At 36.0% G+C, this 27797-nt stretch overlaps 1 protein-coding gene across 6 annotated transcripts in view; it reads right to left on the reverse strand.

Moving 5' to 3' along the window:
- Window positions 1-27797, reverse strand: part of PLA2R1 (phospholipase A2 receptor 1) — a 122140-nt gene that overhangs the window by 20970 nt on the left and 73373 nt on the right. For all 6 annotated transcript variants that reach the window (XM_044381541.3, XM_044381540.3, XM_026492706.4 and 3 more), the window contains 11 exons: window positions 25761-25845; window positions 23417-23549; window positions 22805-22840; window positions 22148-22305; window positions 16888-16952; window positions 16533-16636; window positions 13770-13915; window positions 5527-5644; window positions 4716-4846; window positions 4212-4359; window positions 1079-1317 (listed from right to left, as the gene is read on the reverse strand). In XM_044381541.3, coding sequence (XP_044237476.2) covers window positions 1079-1317; window positions 4212-4359; window positions 4716-4846; window positions 5527-5644; window positions 13770-13915; window positions 16533-16636; window positions 16888-16952; window positions 22148-22305; window positions 22805-22840; window positions 23417-23549; window positions 25761-25845 — 1363 coding nt within the window. The remainder of the gene's footprint in view (window positions 1-1078; window positions 1318-4211; window positions 4360-4715; window positions 4847-5526; window positions 5645-13769; window positions 13916-16532; window positions 16637-16887; window positions 16953-22147; window positions 22306-22804; window positions 22841-23416; window positions 23550-25760; window positions 25846-27797) is intronic.

Genomic DNA, 27797 nt, shown 5'->3' on the forward strand with positions numbered 1-27797 from the left:
TATCCTGATAGCAAGGATTAAAATTTTGATAGTACCCAGTATTGATAAGGATATTTAAAAATGTCATGTTATCATAGTTGTTGGCATGTAAATCAATACAAACTTTTGGTGGGCAATATGGCACTATTCGTTAAAATTTAAAATGTACTTAGCAATTTCACTTCTAGGAATTTATCCAACTTGCACAAAGATGTTTGTTTGTATTATTTGTAGTTGTGAAAAACTGAGAAGAACCCAAATTTCTATTCAGGGGAGAATGGTATAGTATATCCTTATGTGGTGCTGTCCCAAAGAATGTGTTAGATTTTTATGTGCTGACATGGAAAGCAGTACAAGGTATATTAAACAGAAAGCAAGTTTAAGGACAGCACATGCAGTATGACCTCATTTGTACTTAGAAAACAATATAAATATTCATTATGTGTATATATGTGCATATGTAGAAAATTTCTAAATGACGCTCTAGAAACTGTTTACAAGTGATTATTGTTGGGGAGTAGAACCAGAGGTTGGGATAGAATAGATAGATTTTACTTTTCACTACTTTGAGCATATAATGCTTTTACTTAAAAAAAGAGAAAACTAAAAAGGTCTTCCTCTCCAAAATACATCCCTAAAGGGAGAGATGTGTTAAATTCCACAGAGGTACTGAATTAATTAATAATCACATTTCTAGGCAGGAAGCATGATCCATTTTTCTTGGGGATTTCTTAAATGCAACAAATTACTCAAATGCAGGTGCTTGAGTTTAAGATGTGTTCCATTGCCCACAAGAGGCAGTATCCCCAGATACTCAGAAATTTTCAGAGAACCTTTAAAAGGCATTAATTCCCAGAAATTAGGCAAGTAGATGTATACTCTAAAAAGGTGTTTATCTTTAATTTGTAGTCATAGGTAGGCTCTTCATAAGGTTGGTCAGTAGTTACTCTATGAACCAATTTATTAAATGTTACTATTTACTAGTTTACTATTATTTCTGGTAACTTTTTTGGTGTTAATTTCAGCGGCCATATCATTAAGGAGGTAGATGTGAAACTTAACTTATGCAGGGATGTTCCAAGGGATTTAAGATACCTACATCTGCAGTGAATAGTCCGATCCAGTGGGCATATCCTAGCCGGTTGAGGATAACAGTGAGGAAGGACTGGTGATACTGATCTGTAATGCTGGCCAATTCCGCTCCATGCATTAAGCAGGTTTTTATTGCTGTATACCAAGTCATATTTGCATTAATTATTTTGTAAGTTCTGTTCCCATATTCCAAGGTATTGGGGACTGGGTACATATCAGATGTATTTACACTGTGTCCAGAGGTATCTAGAACAAAAACAACAAAAGTCATTTCAGCATCTGGTTAAGAAAGGGGGAGACAAACTTAGTTTGGATTCCTGTCATAATGGTCCATTCTGTGGTTAACATCAGAGTTTTCCTTCCCATAACTATTTCAAAATGAGAATAATACCTGAAAGCACAGGTGATGCTAAAGAATGAGAACATTTAGGAAATTTAATGCATGAGTGTCTTTAAAAGTACACACACATAGTTAAGCATTTCTAGATTTCCTGTTTTTTTTTTACTGTTCCTTTTTGAACTGACCACTTTTTGATGGAACTGATCTCCTTAGGTAGGTTTTATTTCACTACCTACACCCGGCCTAACAGCTCTGGCAGAACTTAATACTTACTAAGAGAGTATTGACATATATTTTGTTGTCATATACAATGTTGCAAACATAATTTTACAAGTGCATATTCTCAAATACCACCCTTTATTAAATTTGAGATTGCATGATAGTTATCATGTTTAATATTTACATGTATAAATTCTAGAAATAAATTTAAAAATTACATTAATAAACACTTAAAATACACCCATTTGGGGTTGAAAAGAAGCATGATGAGGTGTGGATAGGTCAGAAGACCTGGGACTCAATCCCAGTCCTGACTATACAGGGCTAAGTGACCTTGGGAAAATAAATAATTCCTCCAAGCCTCAAATTTCTGTCCATAAGAGATGAGTAAGGCCTTCCTTAGAGGGGTGTGGGTAGAATTCAGAGATAACCATATAGGGCACTTTGGGAACTCAGTATTTGGAACATGGTACCTGGAACACAGCAGGTGTTCAGTAAATGTTGGTTCTTTATGCCAAGTAAAAATGGCAAAACGGGAATTTGACTTTTACCTGAAAATGTGACCTCAATAACATAGTAGTACATATTGTAAAACTAAAGTGAAATTAATCTATTAACCAACAAAATCGTGATGGAGTACACTTTTATACCTGTTTATTCTTTACTAGAATTCTGTTTGCCAGCCTGTGTACCAAGTCTAAGGTTATTTTTTTAAAACCCAGTATAATACCATAGCAGATTTTTAAAAAATTATAATAATTAGTAAGATTAAGGTAATTGAAATTTTTCATATATGTGGCCTAAATACCAATTTAACTGTTTTCTCCCATTATATATCTGTTTTTTCACACATACAAAATTCTCCATGTGCAATTGATTCCATCAAACTTCAAAACATAAGTGAATTTGAGCAACATGATTTTGCCACCCACTGACCTAAAAAAGAAAGATCTATCGGAAACCAAGTCCCAAACTGGGGCTCTTGACTTTGTCCTTGTCTCCCTGTTATTTAGAAATCTTTATCTTTGAGGCAGTTAGACTCTAGGCTCTAAGTCCAATGTAAGCACATATTTATATGGCAAATAAGGAAGTGGAGCAGAATTTGGACATTTATTGTAGGCTACAAGAATTTATGTAGTTGAATAATATTTTTTTGGAAATAATAATAGGAACAACTATCATTTGTTAATATTGCTGGCAACTTGCTAAGCATTGTATATACATAGGGTCTGTGAGATAGTAATTATCCTATTTGACAGATATGGAAATCAAGTTCAAAGACTATAAGAAACTTCGTTGACAGTTATTTACAGAGGTGGGGAAGGAACCCAGGGAGGGTGGAATTCCAGTGCCTATGCTCGCAACCACACCTACTTTATACTGTGTCTAAAAGAACATATACATTGTTAGTCCCAAAAATATCAGAGAGAAAGTCGTCAGAGTTTAAGGAAGTGGGACATTTAAAGAAGAGATCAACATCAAGGTCATAGAATAGAATCATTGTCTTTAACTTGAGAGACCTTGAATACGTTATTTACTTTTTCTAAGCCTCAAGTTTCTCATCTGAAATATGGGGAGTCTTTTACCTATTTATCCTAGCATTGTTGGGAGGCTTTTATGCCTTAATGCTTCTGAAGCCAAGGCCCAGTGCCAGGTATATCATAAGTGTGTAAGTACATGGTATATTGATATTTCTTTCCCTACAAGACTCTGCTTTTCTCATAATACTCTTGCTATAACTGGTTGGGTATCTTCTTTCAGTTCCTGACTATTACTATGTTTAATGATAACTGTGAATTAGGAAATGGGGCTTCTCTGAAATTGTTTTTCTGGAGATGATACTTAGTGCATTAAAGAGTTCATATGCATGCAACACTAAGAGGTATAATTCATATTCCAAGTAAGTGTACATACAACAGGCTTCCTAGAGTTCTACCCAGCTCCAGACACAAACTATGGTCTTCTAGAGTAGTACGGTACAGGGAAGCCTTGTACTTGGTGAAAGCGTGAGATATGAGCTGTTGTTGTTGTTCTTGCTGTTTTAATTTTTATTATTCAAGGTCACTTACAGTGCATCCACCCTGACCATCAACCCCACTCTGTGTAATAGTATGGCTTTTATATGTATTTCACACCAAAAGTCACTGGGGGTTCTGATCATCAGCTCTAGAAACATGCTGCATGCCATATTTAGCCACAGAGAGCATTTTTAGGTTTCCAAGAAAGTAGGAAATATTAGTTTGTTTATTTCTCTGATTCTTTTCCAACATTTTCTTAATGTATTTTTCATTACCTGAACACACTCATAAACCCAGAATAAAGCAGTTAAAGCTATTTAATATGGCCAAAATGGATACTTAAACATGGTCATCTCTCAAGTGGTCTCTAGTCTTTAGAACCCCACTAGAGGGTATAATCCTGGGGTAGTGGAGATTAAATGAGTAATTAAATGTAAAACTCAAAAAGTAAGTGCCTGTCACTGTTAGCTATGAAAATGACAGTCATACAATGTGTAAACCAAATATGGAAGAGAAGAGTGGGGCATAAAGATGAAAGGAATAAAAAAGCAAATATTTCTTACCCTGTATTTTTTCACAAACAAACCCATGACCTTCTTTTCCACAGTCTTCAAAATACCATTTTCCAGTGAAATGAAAATTGGGATTACTTGATAGCAAGGCACAGACAGGAATATGTTTTTGAACTTCAGTGGTGTTATGACTTGGAATCTTTAGAAAGATACATATGTTTTCAAGAAAATGGTAAAATACAGCATTATTGTAACGCTGACATTTTTATTAAGGACAATTAAAAAAATTCAAACACTATTATTCCTTTATTTGCATTTAATAAACCTGTTCACAGATCAGTTCATAACCTACAAGATAAATAATTATTGTGAGAGTAATTATATTAGTGGAACACATGAAAATGATATGTAATTACATTATTAAAATTAATATATTAGTAACAGACTAATAAAAATTTATGCTTATAAAGTATAAGAAGTAAAAAAATACTTTAGTAAGTATCAAATAAGATCTCTTGCTAAAATGATTTCTAAAAAATAAATCTGAAAACTTACATTTATTACATCAAATGGAGACCAGTTAGAGTATGCCACAGGCTTTCCATTTACCCATTTTTCATAATTATCATTTTGTAACCCTATCCACACATTAGTGGTCTGGCCAAAAAGATTCATAGTAATGAAAGCTGAAAAATAGGAATACATTATCAGATTTAATACCATATAAACCATTTGGGTAATCATTGAATTCTGTTTATAGCTATGATTTTATTTAAATGACAGCAAAACTTAATTACCAATCAATTGTAGGAATTTGTTACTTTGTTCTTATTAAGGTAATGCAGTCTCTTTCACTTTTGTTTCAGTTTAAATTGACACACATTAGCTGGCTAAGCCTGGGATTTCATCATATCATTAACAAAACTATTTCCAGTGTTCATTCAATGCCTTTCTAAACAAAAGAGGATTTATCTACTATACTTAAACTGAAGCATACAATTGCCTAAATATCAAATACAAGTGTACAGGTAAATCTAAAGAGACCTAAAAATTATACGACGCAATTATAAAAGAGTATACCTCAGATTATTTTAGCCATTTTGAAATAAAGATCATAAATATGTCCTTATTTTTTCCATGACTACTGGGGGGACAAAAGCCTCCAAAAATCAGCAGTTTATAAGCAATACAATATCCTTTTACAGATGTCGTGATATAAACTTACAGGTTAAACTGAAAATTTATGCGTCATCAGCAATATAATACTTAAAATGTAGATTTGGAAATACTAGTGTTGTGGGGGAACATTTTAATAATATTTGAATAAAAATGGTTATTTTTGCTGATTGAACATCGAGTACTCTACCTTGCTCCACCTCATTTTCAATGGCGACTAGTGTCCCTCCTTCTTCAACACAGAAATCTTGAGCAGACGTCCAGTTCTTCCAATTACTTGGGTCTTTGGGGATTTTCACCAAAAGGCACTTTAAAAAAATGTCCCAAAAAAAGCATTCATTTCCATATTTTTCTAAATGAGTTAAAAACCTCCCAAAGACACTGAGGATCAACCTTTAGAATTCTTTATAATTTTCTGAAGCAGAAATGCCTCATTTTTTTCTTTGAGCCCCTCCAAAGTTATGAAAGTAAAACAGAGGACCAGCTTTTAGGGTAAGTCAATATTTGCATGCAGTTGTATCTGGCTGAAACAGAAGCAAGGATGTGTTTTGTTATGCAGGATATCAGAACAATGTCTTCTGCTCAGTGAAAAATAGTATTCCTTTTAAAAAGGAGCCAGCCTGATTGCAAAGTGTATAGTGGTAGATTTAGTTTAAAAAAAAATTTGGAGGTAGCAATTAATAGCTTAGTTCAATTTTATTTATGAATACACTTCCTCACTTTAAGTGAGAGAGGAATACTAGGGAATCAAACCACATCAGGTATTTTAATTGATTAATTACTTGAGTTAGCTATGTGATTTGTAAGTCTACAAAGAAGAGCCAGAAAAGAAAAAACAGAGCACAGCTGGAAAGGGAAGCCAGGGCAGAACCAAGGAAACCTAGGAAGGAGAAACAGAAGGGAGGGTGGCTAGTAGTGTCAATGGAACATAAAAAGAAGGCTATGGGATTTGGCAATGAGAGTTGATTGTTACTCATGAGAGAATCATATCTGTGGCATGGCAGGGTTAGTCATTATGGAGTGAGAAATGGAACAGTAACTACTGGACAGGTCAGGGAGGGTTGAAGATACCCCCCCCACCTTCAGCCAAAGATCACTGAAATTTAAACATGTTAATAGGGCCAGGTGGAATCAGGGGAGAGGGAGAGATAGAAAAGAAAGGCTATAGGGGGTCAGGCAAAGTTCCAGAGAAGTCAGGAGGGATTGTATACAAAGGATATTCCATGTGGACTGTTCTCTTATCAATGAAATAAGTCATTGATAGGTTAGAGCTCAAGATTTCACCGCCGAGAAAACTACAGTTACAAGATAATTCTAGGCTAGAGTGGAAGCCGACACTTGAGAGAGCATCCTTCCCCATCCTCCTTTGGAATGATATCTTTCCTCATCCTTTAATTTCTATATTTGTCAGTCTCACAGTCCTTCCCCATCACCATAAACTCCTTAAAAAGCAGAGAGACTAAGTGTCACTCTTCTTTGAACATCACAACAAAGAAGTTCCCCAGTAAATATATTTATGGAATATGATTAAAGCCAAGAGACCCCTAAATAGTTGTCAAATGACATTCTCAGGCCTTCTAGATTTAGTCCAATGGTTCTCAAAGGGGAGCATTCAATAATATCTGGAGACATTTTTGTTCGTCACAGCTCAAGGGGGGAGCTTTGCTGTTGGTGGATAGAGTACAGGGATTCTGCTAAGGATTGTATAACTCACAGGTCAGTCCCCTCATAACAAAGAATTATCCAGCTCCAAATGTCAATAGTGCACAGGCAGTTCTTTTCAGAACTTAATCCTGATCATGTCACTCTTTAGTGACTATTAGGGATTTTCCATAAATCTCTATCTATCTATCTATCTATCTATCTATCTATCTATCTATCTATCTATCAGGGATTGTCCACTGTTTTGGGGATAAAAAAACAGAAACATTGATGAAGCCTGGAGTTACCAACTAACGAGGAAGTACAATTTCAATTCTTCTGGTCCTCTTTACCTTGTTTGCTTCACAAAGAAACAGAATTAGCTTTAAAGGATTTTAATTTTATAACAACTATTCCTTTATCTGTCTCCTTTCATTTTGCCTCTTTTCTCTAATTACAAATTCCAAAGAGTGGCACACACTAATTATTAGGCAGTCTTATCATTTAATGTGAATTCACCTTGTGTTCAGATAGTCACACTAATGAACCATTCATAAATACCAATGAACCTCGTTGGTTTAGTTAGCTCAATAAATCTTTCCAGAAAACACACACACGCCCCCCCCCCATCCTACCCTTCTACACCACCATCCCCCCACGTTTGCCTCAGCCACGATTTACTAGCTTGACTATTTCCTATTACCACAACTTCATTGTTCCTAAAAAAACCCAAAAACGTATTTACTAACACAGTTCAAAGTGGTGTCATTAGTAATTAAATCAAAGCAGTAAGATGAAGTACAGCGCTCAATTTTAAATAATTTATTTACTTACTAATTTGCAAAATGTGATCAAGTTTAATGCATCTCTTATTATTGCTATGAATTAAGGATATCCTACTGTATTGCAAACAAGCTTTGAATATAAAATTCTTTTTTTATCTGAAAGTCATTTCCAGTTCAAAATTTGAAAATGGAATTTATGACCTTTCCCCCAAACTTGGTCCTTTTCCAGTGTTCTTAGCGATGTTGACTGGCAAAGTCAGCCATGCATTTATATAAGCTTGAAACCTGGGAGTCCTCTTGACTTCCCACTCCATCCCCCTTTCAATTACCATTTAGACATACATCCCATTTCTCGGAGTCCTCCCCTCATTCTTCCCATTCCTGCCACCTCACAGTCTCTGCCTTCACCATCTTGGCCCAAACTACTTCTGTCTTGCCTGGACTATTACAGTAGCTTCCCAACCACCCCTAAAACCTTCCTCATCCTTGCTTCCTCCAATCTGTCTTTGCCATTCCAGCATGAATGATTCTTTTCAAAAATCAGTCCTGATCATGTCCTTCTTTAGTTAAAACCCTTGAGGGGCTTCCTATTGTTCTTGGGATAAAAACAGAAACTTTTTCATCTCACTTTTCACACTCTAGTTCTCTATGCTTCCTTTAGTTTCTTCAGTAGGTTACATTCCCACTCACCACAGGACTTTAGCACATGCCGTACCCCCCTGCTTTCAATGCTTCTTATCCTTCTAACCACCTCAGTCAAGTTCTCCTGTTAAAAACTTTTAGAGAACTATGTAACTCCCCCTTCATTGCATGTGTGACAGTTATAGAGTTATACTCCTGATTGGTTTACTAATGTTTATTCCCCCTTTAGTCTGTAAACTACAAAAGAGAAGTGATTATGTCAGTTTTTCCTCACCATCAAATTATCAATATCCAACATAGTTTAGTGAATGAATGAATGAATAAAGTGTTAATGATGTCAATACATTTTTTAGAAAAGAGGAGAGGTTTTTTTTAAAGGAAAAGCTATCTTGTGCATGAAATCAAATTTTGGCTAATCTCAGACTAGATGTGCAAAGCAGCCATTAGCATTCAATCCAGATCCTTGTATAAAAATGTATGAGTAGGGGTGCCTGGGTAGCTCAGTCAGTTAGGTGTCTGCCTTTGGCTCTGGTCATGACCACAGAGTCCCAGGACTGAGCCCTGCATTGGGCTCCTTGCTCAGTGGGAAGTCTGCTTCTCCCTCTGCTCTTCCCCCCACTCTCCTGCTCCTGTTCTTTCTCCCATAAATAAATAAATAAATAAATAAATAAATAAATAAATAAATTGATTAATTAAAAAAATACATGAGTAGAAGCATACAAGTTAACCTAATACACACACAAGCACATGCACACTTAGAATTGTTTCTGCTTACAGCTCTGCCATGACAAGTATCTTAGATGACTCACTTTTCTAGGGGTAATCCCAGGTCAAGACTCATACATCATCAAACACAGAGAAAATAATTGATGAAACATTAGAAAAGATGCTAAAGTTCTGGTAGCTCAGTTTTAAACTCTTAAAGGTGGATAATTAGTCAACCAACTAGGATTTTTTTCTCAGAAAAAAAATTAGCTCTAGGAAATTGACAAACAAGAAACAAAATTTAGTGGGACATACCATACTGATGCTCATTCGGAACTGTGACGTGAATAATGCCTGTCATTGCTACCTCCCAGTTTTCCTTCTGTAACTTTGTTAATCAAGGGAGCCATCCCCGTGGGGCACTCCTCCTCTCTGTTTTCAATCCTCCTATTACCAGTTTTTCTAATGATCTGATAAGCCCACTTATTCCAAGGTGTAGATGACAGATGAGGCAATCTCAGAAATACTTCCCTTAAAAACAAAAATAGAGTCAAGGCAAAGGAGTGAGACTCCAATGGTGGGATTTTAGCCATCTCTATGCAAGGGAAGGTGTGGTGGGTGGGGACACTTCAGGACCCTATAACCTCACCCTCCAAAAGATCGCCTTTTTCAGGTAGCCTGCTGTGACAGGATTTATTAGTCAAATCCTCTGAATGATTCAAAGACTAAGTTGTGCAACTATTGCATTGCTGGGCAAATATTGGCTGCACATTTGAATAACCGAGGGAGTTTTTAAAAAACACTGATAAGTAGACCCAATGCAGATCAATTAAATCAGAATCTTTAGGATGTCTCCTGCACCTTGACATTTTTGAAAAGCTCACGGGGTGATTCTAAGTATTTGATGAGGGCTGTGAACCACTCATCTAGCTGTTAGTTATCAATAACGTTTTTTTAAACTTTGAGCTACACGAGGATTTTTAATCCTCTCCAATCCTGCTTCAGAAAGCCTTTCTCCCCTCATGTATGTGTTTGTGCTTTACTCAGGCCCTTTTCTATTTCTGTGAAAGGAGGCATTCATTTGCTCTCCTGCCCTGAGTCTGCTCCACCATCACTGCTACCATGCCTCTATACATACATGCTCAATATGCTTACAAAGGAGAAAACATGGACAGGAGTTAAGCTGTGCAGATAGAGAAGTTTGGGGAGAGGATAATAGCCAAGGCCTGAACCAAAAACAACCATTGAGAGTTTCTGAGAATTATTTCTCTAATGCCAAGGATTTTATTTGCTGTGAAGTTCCTTAAAATATCCTCTTCGACACACAGAGAAATTATGATTAGTAACTAACACAGTTGTGTTCATACTTTGGGGTTGCTCACTGTCTGCAGCAAAAGTGTGATTTTGAGACAAGATAGGCATTCCTTTGTGGCTGTTCCATACAGAGCACTCCAAGATGCATCTGTCCTAGTAGTTGCAAGGTACGAAAATTAACTAAAAATAGACCAAAACATTAATATAAGAGCTAAAACCATAAACCTCTTAGAAGAAACATAAGAAGTAAATTTTTATGACCTTGGGTTTGGCAACCTATTCTTAGATATGGCACCAAAAGCATGAATAACAAAAGAAAAATTAGATAAATTGGACTTTGTTAAAATTAAAACTTTTGTGCATGAAAGGACATTAGAAGAGGCAAGCTTATAGAATGGGAGAGAATACTTGCAAAACATGTATCTGATAGGAGCTTAATATCTAGAATATGTAAAGAACTCCTACAACTCTACAATAAAAAGACAAATAAGCCAAGTAAAAGAATAGACATTCTTCTAAGACAATATACAAGTGGCCAATAAGCACATGAAAAGATACTCAATATCATTAGCCATTAGGGAAATGTAAATCAAACCACAATAAGATAACACTAGAGATGCACTAGGATGGCAATAATTAAAAAGATAATAACAAGTGCTGCTAAAGATGTGGAGAAGGAGCGCCTGAGTGGTTCAGTCTGTTAAGCATCTGCCTTCGGCTTAGGTTGCTTCTTTCTCTGCCCCTCCCCCTGCTTGTTCTCTCTCTCCCTCTCTCTCTCAAATATATACATAAAATCTTTAAAAAAAAGATGTGGAGAAATTGCTAGCATATGCTGCTGGTAGGCTTGTAAAATGGTTTAGCCACATCAAAAACAGTTTACTATTTCCTCAAAAAGTTAAACATAGAATTGATATATGAGTAATTCCATTCCTAGGCATATACCCCAAAGAAGTGAAAACAGGGACTCCAGCAGATACCTGTGTGCCAATGTTCACTGTAGATTTATTCACAACAACCAGAAAGTGGAAACAACCCAAGTCCCTCAACAGATGACAGGAAAAACAAAATGTGGCATGGAATATTATTCAGTCATAAAAAGTGATGAAGTTCTGATACAAGCTATTATATGGATAAAATTTGAAAACATTACACAGAGTGAAATAAGCCAGAAACAAAAGGACAAATATCGTATGAATTCACTTATATGAAATATCTAAACAGGCAAATTCACAGAGATAGGAAATAGATTAGAACTCACCATGGGCTGGAGGGATGGGGAATTGGGAGTTACTGCTTAATAGTTGCAGAGTTTCTGTTTGGGATGATGATAAGTTTTGGAAATAGAGGGGATGGTTGAACAACATTGTGAATGTAATTAATACCACTAAATCATACACTTAAAAATGGTTAAAATGGCATATTTTATTTTAAATATATGTTACCACAGTAGAATATGTTAAAAAAGAACTAATTGTCAAAGATTTTAATTCAAAACTTAGTAATACTCAGTGTTCTATTGAATACTTGCTACATTTTTTATATTGAAATGTATAACTGGTAGGTTTTATAGTTTGGGAAAATAGGAATCAGACAGAAAATATTAACTATTGAAATGTATCTCAATACTATAAAGTTTTAGGAAACAACTATATTTTAGAAGATCTCTCATAGTGCCACCAGACTGACTGTGTCATGCAGTTACACTGGTCTGGTAATTCTTAAATTCCTATATGAAGTGGCAACTGTCGGGAAGAGACAAGACTACCAGACTGAAAGTCAGGAAACTTGAGGTTTATTCTTAACCTGACAACCTGACAAATATGCTGTGAAGTTTCAGAAAAAGCACACAATGTTACTGGTCTTGGTTTTGTTATATATAAGATGGGATAACAATTCTGTATATTTAAAAAATTCAATAAAATCATATATATATATATATATATATATATATATATATATATATATATATATATATATATATATATATATATGTGTGTGTGTGTAATCACCCAGCAAAAACTCTTAGCCACAAGGTGGAAGAAACCCAAATGTTCATCAGTGGGTGAGTGGAAAAACAAAATATGATATATACATATAATGGAATATTATTCAGTCTCAAAAAGGAAGGAAATTCTGACATATGCTCTAACATGGATGAACCTGGGGGACAATATGCTTAGTGAAATATGCCAGTCACAAAAGGACAAATAATGTATGATTCTACTTATCTGTAGTATCTGAAGTAGTCACATTAATAGGAACAGAAAGTAGAATGGGGTTGCCAGGGGCTGGGGGAGGGGAAGTGAAGGGTTATTGTTTATTGGATTTAGGATTTCAGTTTTACAAGATGAAAAAGGTCTGCAGATTCAATGTATAACTATGTGAATATACTTAATGCTATTGCTCTATACACTTAAAAATGTTTAAGATGGTAAACTCTATATTATATGAATTTTACCACAATTAAAAAAAAATCAATGCCAAATATATATTAGGTGCTCAACAAATACCTGTAAAATCCAAATGGCCCCACAACACAAATTAACAATGAGAAGAAGATCACAAAGAAGAGAAGGCTCTGCCAAATGTAACTGAACATACAGATTGAAAACTGGCTGTCCACTATCAAAGAGAAATTTCATATTAACATATTAAATTATGACACAGTGTGGGTTTTTCCATTATCAAAGAATGAAACATTTATAATTTGGGATGCATTTTAATTACTTCCACCTAAGGCCTATAAAGTTATTTTATTATAAAACATAAGGAGTGGAGGGAAAGTCTTGGCCTTAATTGGAGGCAGTATCAGAAATAATAAATCTGGTTTACAATATCCCCACTGGCAATTTAAAAAAATTTTTTTCAATTCTGCATGGAAGCACCAGCTTTATGAGGCTCAAGATGACATTGACTGAGTTATGTTATTAGTGGGTCAATTCACAAGGCGGGCGGAGCTCTGGGCCTGCTCCAGGCAGGGAAGACACAAAAGGAGAAGATGGAGGCTGTGCCCTCTGGAGTTGACAGCTCATTTGGGGGCAGGGTCTAGTTACACAGGCTCGCATGCATCACGCCTAATGAAACAGTCACACAGCACAATGAATGACTGTGTCAATAGCAAAAACTAAGTCTACAAATGAAGGGTGGTGCCAGGCTGTTTCTTTATTCCAAGAGGTTTGCCCCTACCCACACTGAAAACTCAAATCTCTTGAAAGTTGTGACCAAAAAATTCCAGTTCCCAACGGACAACTCCTGGTTTTTCAAAGCCACATCCACTGTTTGATTATGTTCTAAAATAAACATCTACAAAACAGAAACAAAGGCAACTTTTTGAAAATGAGTTTACCTTATAGTTAAAATATAGCCATCCTCTGGGACATGTTCCATGTTGTTTTGGAGTATCTTTCTCTTTCTCTTTCTCTATGACCCAAACCTTCTTTCGTTTACAGATGCTAGGCATAGAAACGGAACACTCTTCACTAGCCCAGAGTCCTGGAGGAGTAAATGGGTTAGAAATGACCTGAAACAATGCTGACTCTCTGTAGGCATTCTCTATCACATTTTTATGACTGCTAATGGTTTATCATAATTTTTTTTTAATCTAGAAATTGAACTAAACTGCTAATGGTAGAGTTCTCTAGTAATAAGAGCAAACTGGGCAGGGTGCTAAATCAGTAAATCTAATCCAAGAATGTAGAAATTTTGCAAATGCAAAACAAACAAACAAACAAACCCCAACTAACTAAAATACTACAACTGCAATCACAGAACTGATTAAAGTTCTGGGAATATTTGGTTTGGTTAACAAAAGAATGTAGAGTAATGTTTTTGTTTTAAAATATTCAACTTCAGTATAAGGAGAAAACAGATTCTAAAACAATAGATGATCATTTCTAATTTGTAATTCTTTAGAAAATATATAATTTTGAAAAATTAACTCGGTAACTTCTAAAAAAGAAGCACTCTTCAACACTGACCCTTAAAAAAAACAGGCACACATGGACATACCCTCAGGAAGATATATCCCAAAGTCCTTAGCCTCCTGGAAAATGTATTTTAATGTAGAAGAGCTATATTTTGCAAAGTAAAGGTTATAGAATGCATTTCATTAGCATTCAAGTTATAAATCCCAGAATAGGGCAAGGATGCATGTAAATTGCAAAGGCAGTTTCAGTTTTCTTGTGCGAGGGATATAAGCCAAAAAATGTTGGCATTTTGAAGGAGGGGCTGGAATGCTATTTTCAATGCAGAGTGGCCGCTAGTCTTCCAGAATCACAAAACAGCCTTTCTGTAGGCTGTTGTGACACCTGCTGGCAAAAGAGAGCTGATTAACAACGTGGTTTTCCCTTTCCGTTCTCTGCAGATGCCCTTACACCAAGGATTGCCTTCCATGTTTATCCCTCTCCTGATTTGGGGTACAGGTTCCTTATGAATCTGTTAAGGGTCAGGAACATAATTACCTTTTATAGGATAGAAGGAGTGGGATGGATATGAGTGGACAATCAACCCAAATAACATTGTACTGATGAATTGAATTAAATTAAAAAACCCATCTTAAAGGTACATGTATTTCTAAATATAGCCTGGAGATAGTTGTTCTATGGCAAGAAGCAGTTAATGCCAAGTATTAAAAAAATACTGAACTCAGTGAAAATTTTTCTTAAATGGGAAAGTGGAAGTAAATTCCACGGGGGTTAAAGTTCTGGCCAATTATAACTGAATTATTAAGAAAAGATTTAAAAAATGGGCCCACATTGAAATTTTTTAGAGACTAGTATTTGTCGGGTATATTTTTTTTTTAATTTTTTTTATTATATTATGTTAGTCACCATACAGTACATCCCTGGTTTCTGATGTAAAGTTCGATGATTCATTAGTTGCGTATAACACCCAGTGCACCATGGAATACGTGCCCTCCTTACTACCTATCACCAGTCTATCCCATTCCCCCACCCTCCTCCCCTCTGAAGCCCTCAGTTTCTTTCTCAGAGTCCATAGTCTCTCATGCTTCATTCCCCCTTCTGATTACCCCCCCTTTCTTTATCCCTTTCTTCCCCTACCAATCTTCCTAGTTCTTATGTTCCATAGATGAGAGAAATCATATGATAATTGTCTTTCTCTGCTTGACTTATTTCACTTAGCATTATCTCCCCCAGTGCCGTCCATGTTGCAGCAAATGTTGAGAACTTGTTCTTTCTGGTAGCTGAGTAATATTCCATTGTATATATGGACCACAACTTCTTAATCCAGTCATCTGTTGAAGGGCATCTCGGTTCCTTCCTTGATTTAGCTGTTGTGGACAATGCTGCTATGAACATTGGGGTGCGTATGGCCCTTCTCTTCACTACATCTGTATCTTTGGGGTAAATACCCAGTAGTGCAATGGCTGGGTCATAGGCTAGCTCAATTTTTAACTTTTTAAGGGACCTCCACACTGTTTTCCAGAGTGGCTGTACCAACTTGCATTCCCACCAACAATGTAGGAGGGATCCCCTTTCTCCACATCCTCTCCAACAATTGTTGTTTCTTGCCTTGTCACTTTTTGCCATTCTAACTGGCGTAAGGTGGTATCTTAGTGTGGTTTTGATTTGAATTTCCCTGATGGCTAATGATTTTGAACATTTTTTTCATGTGTCTGTTAGCCATTTGTATGTCATCATTGGAAAAGTATCTGTTCATATCTTCTGCCCATTTTATGATTTATTTGTTTCTCACGTATTGAGTTTGAGAAGTTCTTTGTAGATCTTGGATACCAGTCTTTTATCTGTAGCATCATTTGCACATATCTTCTCCCATTCTGTGGTCTGCCTCTTAGTTTTTTTGACTGTTTCTTGACCAGCTTCATCCGGTCTATTTGTGGTGCTGTTTTGGCTCTTGAGGAATGACTTATTTGGTTGTAATTCATTTTCAAGAACATGAATGCATGGAATTAACTGTAGGAATGGCCATCCTTAACACTTAAGACTAATGAAACTCATCACATTCAATTAAAATGCAAGCTAGCCAAACGAAACCTTCTCATTGAACTAATGCAATGAAAAGGAGACTTTAAGCCTTCTGAAAATTGTCAGTTTTTATTATAAACCCCAAAATGGATAAATAAAATAACCTGTTATGGATGAAATGAAGCCACATCTCTGGCTCTGATTATTCATAGATCCTTCTCTTTCTTTGTCCCAGTTCTGGTATATTACTGGCGCTCCATCTCTCCAGCTGTAGGTAAATTAAGAATTTTAGGGTCTTCTTTTATTCTGTATATTCAATCTCCTACACCATTCTTGGAGTTCTGGGTAATTTTTATTAAATTAAAAAGATACTCATTTTTTTGGTTAAAGAAATGAAAATTTATAAGTTAAAGATAATGTTTGAAGGCTATTCAACAATTGGTCACTAAGATCTAGTCCAATCATTCTGCAATAAAAACTGTCAAACAAAATAAAATGCAAATTGATCTAGGTCCATACCGAAATTCATCATTGGCTCTTTCTTCTCGAAGTCCAATCCACCAATTTACACCATACTTTGATAGCTATTAAAAAGAAAAAAAGAAAATGTCAGCATTTATTCTACTTGTTTTCCCTTTTCACGATTACGATTAATGGGGTTGCTGTTAATAGCTTTCTATTCTTCAGTATTTTACCCAATTATCTAAAGAAGAGTACACTAAGGCCTAGCATCTTCAGAGAACCTGAAACTTCATTATTTTAAAGTACTCCCTCCTCATTATGAGGGGAAATTGGAATCAAATATTGAAAATCTTTCTTACAATTTTCCCTATGTATTTAAAAGTAAATTTTCTAACTCTCATAATAGGGCTTTAAAAAGTAGTATTATGAAGTAAAATAGGAATGTGGACTCCTACTTTTTTGACTAAAAATTTAATGGTTTATCATCTCAGTGATTTATAGTTCATTGCATATGTCACACTGAAAAACAACTCAAGGCACAAAGACATCAATAGTAAAAAGGGTTTTGAATTTTTGGCATATAAGCACCCTTCCCATTTTAATAGAGAGACACAAATGGGACAAAGGAACACTACAGAACTTCCAGTGTTTAACAACTAGAAAATTATTTCTATATTTTACTAATTTTGTACCATTATTTATCACATAGGTCTCAGTACAATAAAGTATAAAATGAAACAGCATGTTCACGCATGTGTGCATACACACACACATACATTACAGCAGATGTAATCCTGGACTTATGACCCAGGAAATTGAAATTCCCTCTTTACCTATAAAAGAGGAAGAAGCAGTAAGGGTTTCTCTAAGACCTCTAAATCAATATACTTTATTGTGTGTGTGCTATGTGTATGTATGAAATGTAACTTAACTTTAAAGCTAAAAACCTGTTAATTTGAAGGCATTGTATATTTAAATTTGTACTTCATTTATTCTGTGAAAATTGGAGGATACCCTTTAAGATATATGTATTTTTTCCACATGAGTGTTGGGTCATCATATAACAGAACCTAATAGCTCTCTAACATTTTAATTTATAAACCGGTATTTTTATTCCTTGAACAGTGTGGCTGTCTGCCATATCAGCAATTTGAGAATAATGCAAGATGGAACAACTATAATTTGGGATCCCTGAGGTGTTGTTTCATGGACATGTTCTTACATGCTGAATTTAGATTCCCATTGTCAGGCTTTGGAATGGGTCCATTGAGACTGGCTGTGAACTCAGTGGGAGAACCACAACAATTTCATTCAATCTAAAGAGGTCTCATGTGCAACAATAGTGGAAATCATGGCCTGATTGTTCACTGCCCCAATTAAGGACCTCTAAAGAGAAATTATAACTATTACATTTTAAGTGACATATTTATTACCACCTCAATTATAGCAGGCTGATCCTCCACATGGCACATCACAACCTGTTGTGATACGGAATAGAACCTCAAGCTAGAAGGACAAGCTAGAAGATATCCAGGGTGAAAAATCCATGGTGAAAAAATGAATGTTGTAGATTTTAGCTTAGGCATCAAATCACAAAAATAGAAGACTTATTCATATTCTTTCATACAAAGAAATGTAATATGACCACAGATTTCATAACATCAACTGTTTTGGTACAGCCATTATAGATAGCATCATATGGGAAGAATACTTTTTAAAAAATAAAATACAGCAACAGCCAACATAATCTATGAAGTAATTGATCTATGAAGTAATATAAGGAAGAGTAACCTGTCATGTCTTCAAATGTTTCCATCAAAAATATCAAAACCAAGTTATTTTAAGGTTTTAAAACACCATATTTTGGAGGATGACTAATAGATTTGATATATTTTGTTAGAAGTATTTAGACATGAAATTATTTTTTTTAAGATTTTATTTATTTGAGAGAGAGAGTATGAGAGAGAGAGCACAAGCAGGGGGAGCTGCAGAGGGAGAGGGAGAAATATGCTTCCCACTGAGTAGGGAACCCTGATGCAGGGCTCAATTCCCAGGACCCTTGGATCATGACCTGAGCTGACCGCAGACGCTTAAGTGACAGCCACCCAGGCGCCCCTAGACATGAAATTAAAAATAAGAGTAAATTGCAATTTTGAAATGCAAATATTGCACAACACAGCATAAAAATGTTAGCGGATTAATTGGCTAGTAGTTCATGTTAAACAACTCCTAAAGTGCTTATGGCTTTTTACTTTTTTGGCATTAATCCAAACTACAAGATGGCTCAAAAAAGAAGTACTCAAAAATTCACCCTCATCATGCCTGTGGTATTCTGTTATTCAAAGAGAAAATACTGACTAACCACTTTTCTAAGATAGAAACACTTTGTTAAAAAAAATCTGCTTCAGATTTAAAAAATTGCATCCAGCTTTCTTTTTCAATAGTTATTCTTTCACTTTCCAACTAAATGTTATTTTTGTTTTTCACATTTCTAAGTTACTACTCTTTATAGGGAAACTATACAACACATATATAATATTAAAAATATTTAATTAGGGGCACCTGGGTAGCTCTGTTAAGGTTAAGTATTTGCCTTTGGCTCAGGTCATGATCCCAGGATCCTGGGATCGAACCCAGAGTTGGGCTCCCTACTCAAAGGAGTCTGCTTCTCCCTCTCCTCCCTGCTCATGCTCTCTCTCTCTCTCTCTCTATATATATATATATATATATCTATATCTCTCTCTATATATCTTTCTCAAATAAATAAATAAAATCTTTAAAAAGGTATTTAATTACTATTTTGATTCTTCCTGCACTTATAGGATGAGTACGCCACAAAAGTGAGTGGTATGACCTCTACATGTTTAGTTCCTCATCCTGGAATAAAATAACTTCTGGACTGACTCATTCTAGTGGTACATTCATAGATATGGATTTTCTACTCGTGAAATGTAAATGGTCACCATAAATATCACTACTACCATCACCAAAAAGTGCCTAATACAGCCATAGGTTATGCGATAAGAACTCCTTCGGGAACTTACAGCTTTCTTCTTTCTAAATTGATACTCTTTTCCCTTAGCTCCCTTGCCCCTTTTCTGTCTACACATTTTAAACCATCCAGTAAATTGGGGGGGGGGGGTTACACAGTGTGGTGTCAGATCAGTTAGCTGCTCACCTATCATACCGACAGGGCATTCTGTATCAACATGGTCTTAGGCTGGATAGCAATTTTGCCATGTAAGACACCACAAGGTTTGTCTGGTTTGATACCACAACTAGATCTAGTCCTCAACTAGTAACATGGCACTAGGTATGACTTCTCAGACAGCTAAACCCATGGGTTTTACTGTTTCCTTCTATGGGAGGTTTTAACTCCTAACTGCTAATAATTGGGAGAGTGAATTCAGGGAAAGGTGAAGAGAGGAGACCTGCATATATTCCTAGGGGAGCTAAGCTCTGTTGGAAAGATCAAAGAAGACTTCCATTGCTCATGTCTGAGACATAGCTGGCACCATCTTTTGGAGAGGGATTTTAGAACTTTTTTTGATTTTGATGTAACGAAGACATTGTGCTCTTGTATCCCGCCTGCACTCCTATTCTGCTGCCAGCAGAAGGTTTTTAAATGACCCTGTAAGTCAGATGATGACCTGGGTTCACTTCCAGGTTCCACTGCTGTGGAAGTTGCTTCACCTCTTTGGAGTTTTAGCTTCCTCAACTGTAAAATGTACTATTAATAGACTTCCCACAGAGAATCTTTGGAAAGATTAAGTGCCATTAAATATTAGTACTTAACACAGTGCCTGACACAGTTATAATAAGTATTGGCCAAATATCAGTTCCATTTGAGACATGCACTTTGTCATGTCGATGGATGGATTGGTTTTCAGACATTGACCTGATGTCTTGTTATTGCCACCAGGTGTCTGCTGTCTTGTTAAAGAAATAAATGTATTTTCTGACATCATGTTGATGCTTAACATGGATTTGGCTTGAGTGTTCCATTTGTAGGAGAGGAAGGGTGGTAAAAAATAGCACACAAATCAATAGTGGAGAATATCTCATTCTTGTTGTTGGTCTATCACTGAGACTCTATGAAACTGTGGGTTGTCACCTAACCCCTCTGTTTTTTAGCTTTTTCTGTCACAACTCAGTAGTAGTCCTGACCTACCTGCACCTTGCAGACTGTCTATGCATCAAACAGGATTATAGAAATGGAAAAGGTCCATGAGCTGTAAGGTAGGACATTTCTATTACACGCCAAGGATGCTTTAAATATAGAGCTTCGTTTTAACATCAACTTACAAACATGTGAAAAGATGATAGCTCAAGAAAGGATTCCTGGTGATCATGAAATAATGTTAAATTATGGAAAAGAAAAAAGCTTTTTTCTTACTTTCAAAGATTTCCTAGGGAAAATTGGGAGTAAGTTTCTCCCCTTAGTGTCCCCTTGATAATTTGTACATATTGCTCCCTTTTCTATTATTTCTTACTATTATTTCCAGCTTTTTAAAAACAGACTGTATCTCATTTTTGTGTTCTAGACATTTTTATGTCTTTGACAAATATCACAATGACTGACACATACCTAATGCTCAATCAATGCTTGTTGAAGAAATAACACTGAATACATACACTATTCCTTGGCAATCTGCTTCATTATTTAACAGGTTTTGCATGCTCCTTTCCAATTAGCCTAGATCATCAAAGATTGTCCAAGTCTTTATCTTAAATTGAAATGGAAAACCACTCCTTATCATTTTCTGAATATTGAGTGTAAGTAAAATTCATAACTTTGAAACAGCCATGAGCACCACCCCCCACACCTTGTCCCTCACGTGTGCTTTATTTTCCTCTGTGGCATTTATCTATTTATCTTTTAATAAAATATTATGTAATGCTATGTACTTATATTGATTACAGTCTTTCTTCTCAAACTAGACTATAAGCTCCCCAAGGGCAGGAATTTTGGTCTATTTTAATCACTGATAGAGCCCCAGGCCTTAGAAGAGTAGACTCTGAATAAATATATGTTGAATGATTGGATGAACCTCATTAAAGCAATAAAACTCTACTTACTCATAACTGTTGCTAATAAAGAATGAAGATAAGTGAAATGATTGAGCAACATAGTAAACTTGTGTTTCCATAATTTTCTTTTAATCCTTATAACAAGAAAATCAATTCTCAAAAATCTGTGGCTTTAAATGAAACTTAAATAAATGTCTGAAGTTAAATAAATAAATTTAAAAATCCCCCTAAAGACAGAAGAAGGGGCTAAGCTCTGAATTTCTCATGGTTAATTGTATTCAGATACCGCTCTTATTTTGCTGTGGATAAATTCTTGCTCATGTGCAGAACGAATTGTGAGAGGATCACCACGCAGCCAGGCACAGACAAACTCAAAGGAGGGCCATTCTGCAGCATAGGTATGAAAAAGATACTCTGCATCCTGATAAAAGAGCCAGGGTGCATCTGAAAAACAACAAAACCAAAAAAACAAAAACCAATGCAAATGATGCAAAAGCCATTGACTGATATAAAGCAGACTTAAATAGAATATGCCATGATTGACTCCAAATTTGCAATTCGGTCACTTAGCATTAAAAAAAAATGTGTGTGTGTGTGTGTGTGTGTGTGATATACATAAATATATTTACACATACATTACTAAGTATATAATTTGCTTATTTTCCTTGGTTTATCTCATCTAAGAAAACTTCATTTGTATTGCAAGGTCTGGGATAAATGCATATTTTAAAATCATGCGTCATGAAAACAGTGTTAAGCTGTAATATTAATCTTTAATCATTTAATGACTTTTATTAATTTGACCATTAATTAGTTAACTTGAACAAATTAGTTCTAGATTGACATAAGAAAAGAGAGGCTCAATTGGAGGATTGTAATAATATAGTAATGGTATACAATAGCACGTAATTAGAAATTCAAGAATTGCCAGGATAGTTCTTACCGTACAGGTACCAGGGTGGAATCTTGGGTCTCACATCTGCAAAGTGAAAGCAAACCACCTTGAGTGACCTTTCTTCACAAGTGCGCCATCTCTGAATTACATCAGCTCTAAACATGATATTTTGTACTTTGCTTTTTAAGAGACCATTTAAAAAACCAGGTACGTTGTGCTGTTTGAAATATGGTTAGTTCTCCTATTTGAAGAGGAGGCTCAAGAGAGGCCTCTGATTAAAGAAGAAAGGATGTGAACACTTGTCAAGAGCCTATTGTGTGTTAGGAGCTTTCAGTTACTCATTTGACAAGTAATTTTGTTTGCTTGTAATGTCCCAGTGACATTTCTTCCAGATTGTACTCGAAAAATACCATATTCCACAACATAGTTGGTTATCCTCATTGGTTATTAACTAAATTAGCATACTGCCCTGGTGTCACCTTTTCTCATTCCCCTATGAGGCATTCTTTACTAAAATAGTACAGTTTGGTTAGTCATGATGGTTGTTGGTACTGTCATTTGGGATGTTTAAATTTTAGATTTCTGTGAATCCTCACTTGGAAAAATGCTGTAGATTATTAGAAAGCAAACATATAGTAAAGATCTTATTAATATTTTTACCTCTTGGAATTTTGCATATCCATTCACGTTTGGAACCGCAGTGCAAGGGCAGCAATGTTTTATTTGCCTTATAAACAGCACAATTTCTTGCATCTTCTCCAAAATAAGTATTGTCTAAAAATGAAGCGACAACCTGCAGCAGATGAAGTTCGTTATTTCTTAGCGATGATCACCCACAAAAAGTTTCAAAAGATCAAAAGAGGCATCTCTGTAAATAAATCACAATAGACTTCTGGAGGAAACTTAAGAAATGTCTGGATAAGATTGCAGTTAAAGGTTGTTCCACATCTGTGAAGAACAAGCTAACCAAACTAGCATTTTTACTTAAAGATGCTTTTTTTTCCCCTAAAAAGAGGCAAGCTACTCCTTTCTCCAGAAGGAACAAATCAGACACAAGCTTCCTTCTGAATTTGCACTGTTGTCTCACTGGCCACAGCAGCCTGGGCTTGGGGCCCTGGGGCCCTGGGTAAACTTCTGAAAGGCTCTGATCTGTCAGATTTGGGTCTCATCTATGATGTAGATTCTTTTGCATATACACTAAGCTTTTAGTCTTTAATCACTAAATTCTAAGTTATCACTAGCTTTGACTGGGAAACTATCCAATGCTTTCCATGAATGGTCATGTAAGAGGGGTATTAAATAAAAATTCGATCTTCTCAATGATTTAATGGCTACCTAACCGAAGAGTGGATGGACCACGGGTAAAACTGGAGTAAAACTTTAGAAAAAAGAGTACGTTTGAAACATTTATACTCTTCAAACACGTACACAATCATACAACAACTCATCTTACTTAAAAATATGTAAGCTCAGATTCAGACAATAGTATGAGTTTGAATATTTGTTTTGTCCACTAGGCAGTGGTAGTGAGGAACTCCAAGTACTGCTTCATGGCTTTATCTCATTTATTCTGAATCAAATTTTCTATTCCTCTCTATCACTATTAAGATTGTTTTACTAAAACAAAAGGAAGCATTCTCAACCTCTACATATCACATTTCGTTTTCCAGGTGCCATACTGACATTAATCACCTAACTGTGCCATGTGGTGACTGCCATTTATGCAGCAGGTGGGCCCTGCTAAGTTCCTTCCACTCTCTGGGCCTCAGTTTCTTTGAAAGCAAAATAGATGGATGGGGCGGGTGATCTCTAAGGTCTCTTCTCACTCTCTGGTCCTGATACCCTTCTCATAGAGTCACTACGGAGGTGACTGAGGTGGAAATGTTTCGTGTGTGTGTGTGTGTGTGTTGTGTGTGTGTGTGTTATATGTTTAACTAGCATGTCTTTATTATTTTTGTTTTCCACAAATACTTTTCCACAGATCTTTTCCTTGCCACAAATTTTCTCTAGTGGGGCTAGAGATCATTTTTCTCTGTTGATCTTTACTATTTCAAAGTTTGGTTGCTGATCTTTTGCCAACTAGGAGACATTATAACATCATGGCTTTGGAGGCAGACAACCTGTGCACAAACCCTGGCTCTCTTATGCATTATTTTAGGCAAACTATTTAAGCATTCTAATAACCACTGCACTGAATCATTATAAGGGTGAAATGAGATCATGCATCAGTGCATGCAACCCATGTTTGCAATATAATTCGAGCTCAATAAATAGGAGCTGCATTAAGTGCTCACTGCAGGCTCTTGCTAGCCTGTTTCACAGGTGTAACTGAATAAGTTGATTTTTCATGTGCCCTCAGATGGATCTCACTTCAGTCTGGGATACTGCTTCCATTTCCCCCCTATCATCTTGAGGAAAATATGAGAATCTTCATTGCACCTGAAAAAAAATGTAATAGTGAGTTCCTTCTTTCCTTCACAGAGGTTTTTACAAGTATGAGGCTGAAAGAAAAGCAAGTTTTTTTTCCAACCGAATAACTTGCTCTGGTTGAGAAGGAGATGGTATTTCTAGGGCTAGTGTTTCTGTCCTTTTAGAGATAAACCAAAATGGTTCTTTTCATCGTGATCAGGACAAGGTCCCCCATTCCTATAATTAGGTGCTAAGCTAGAGAGGGAAGGAGGAGTAAAGAAAGCCTAATATTATTTTAAATAATAGCTGCTTCTTTCTCAAATGGGAGATCGTTTGGGGGAGGTTTTTGGAGATTTTGATTCCTTTCCAGGATGAGATCCTACAGCTGGCTTCAGAACTATGTGGCTAGCGAAGGTTTCCCTGGCCTTTGCAGAAATAACTCTTATGGCACCAAGATCTGGTGCAGTTTTTGACCTGGGTCTGAGTCACAGGAAATATGGTCATTATTTCCAGGTTCTCTTGGATGGTTGACCAAGGTGGTTCAGGGCCACCTGTTTTGAATTCATTTCCTTTTCTTCAGTTTGGAAAAACTTACAGGAGTCCCATCAGACCACTCCCAAGAGCCAGCATTCAGTGGGTTTCTTTTATTAAATCCAATCCAGAACTGCCTTTCTTCTGTCCTGTGATGAGAAGAAACAAAAACTTGGCTCTTCCTGTTGAATTCACAACATAATGTAAAAGGTTCAAGAAATATTTTAAAATATTTATGTACACAGGAAACAGCTGATTCTTCTGGCAGGATTGATGAAGTCAACAAACATTTATTGAACATTTCCTATATGTAAAACCTGAGCTATGAGATGAATGTAGAGAAGATTAGCCAGGCTTCCTATTTCTCTTGGCTTGTATGGTATGCTCACTGGTGACATACAGTTGGGGAAAAGTTAACCCATATTGAGAACATTGCTTTCTCATGTTCATTAGGAATGGCAACACCTTTCAAGCAGGATAAGAACATAGGAAAGCAAGCTGGTAAGAAATTTTGGGATGTCTTTTCCGTAGAGGAATTTTTACTACTTTACTATGTATTTACCACTTTCCTATGCTTTGATTCGTTGCTTTTTTGTCAAATGTTCATGTGTTCTTTGGAGGTTAATTACCACCCCCCCCTTTAATAAAAGGTACATGGCAGATTTTGTTTTTTGTTTTTTTCAGATCCCAACATAGATAATTTTGTAGCAAATCAGTCTGAGGCACAGTGAATTAACTTCACCAGTCACGACTGGGTTAGACTTGGCAAGAATCCCCACAGAGAACCATCTTTCGTCCAATTAGGCAGAGGACAAATACATCAAACCACAGAGTACTCAATAAATCAACCAATAAAGTCTAATTGTACAACGAACCATCTCACTAAGATAATTTTCTGAGAATAATTTGGGGAATTAAAGATTTAAAAGATTCAGAAGTCATGACAGATGCTTTATTTTCGTTAGTGCAGTGAAGCAAGCCTATTCGGCAGCATCTCCTTCTCAGATATGTGAGCTATTGTGCCAGAACAATACAAATGAAAGTAAAGTGTGACTTAGAAATCCGTGAGATCATTGGGGCCCGGTTGATGACTGCCATGATTACCATTTACAAGGTCGTGAAGGAGGAGGATGCTGCCTTAAGATTAAGCCAGGCACCTTAACATCAATGACCTAGGCTGGGAATTCATATCACTCTCCAGCCTTGAGGACTTTTTATTCCTTTACTTACTGAATTCAGAGTTCTTTATTTTTCCTGAAGTATACTGCCTCTTAGATGGTATTAATTTTCTCTTCATCAATTTCCTATAATTGTATAATTTTTTAATAATATAATAAATAATAAAATAGAAATTAAAAAGCAGTGCCATAAGAAGTAGGAGCATGTATGCTACTATGAGAACTGATTTATTTGCTATAATCAAGCATGAGATTTTGTTAAACTCCCTGGCAGTCCGGATACAAAGTAATAATATATAGCTTTTCTGATTAAGTGCTAAAGATTAATAATTTGATAGATACTTGGCATTAAATTCCACAAGAAATTTCAAGTGTGAGAACTTACATAAAGAGAAATGACATAATGATAGTTGATCTTACAGCAAATTTGGAAGCAGTTTGCATGTGGTTATTTCATATAGCAAACCTCACTATACCCAAGTATGAAAGGCTGTTTTGCAAGGGGCTAAAGTCATGAAGCAAAGTTACAACTTAGAACGATGGACATTATCCCATATTCCTTGTATCTGTGGCCCCACACCAAACTTACAGTCCAATTAATCAGGAAGCTTCTTGAACTTTTCTTCAGTTTCAGAGAATCTGACCCAGCAGCTCTGGTGTGAGACCAGAGGGCTCTGTGTCAAAAGGTGTCCCAAGTGAGTGTGAGAATCAGCCAGATTTGGGGAACACCGTTTAGGTCAGCATTTCCCACAGGGACTAGCAGTTCCATAGGATGTTGGTACGTGTCCTCAAAAAAAGAGGTTTGTGGTGGAAGAAAATGCTTCCTTCTAGAAGCCTTTATAATGCTAATGCATATGGCAAATTTCTAAGTTTGTGCCTTGTTTTGCAAACATATTTGACTCTTTTCCCCCAACAGTACTCTA

Source organism: Ursus arctos, unplaced genomic scaffold (assembly GCF_023065955.2).
Source record: "Ursus arctos isolate Adak ecotype North America unplaced genomic scaffold, UrsArc2.0 scaffold_1, whole genome shotgun sequence".
NCBI lineage: Eukaryota > Metazoa > Chordata > Mammalia > Carnivora > Ursidae > Ursus > Ursus arctos.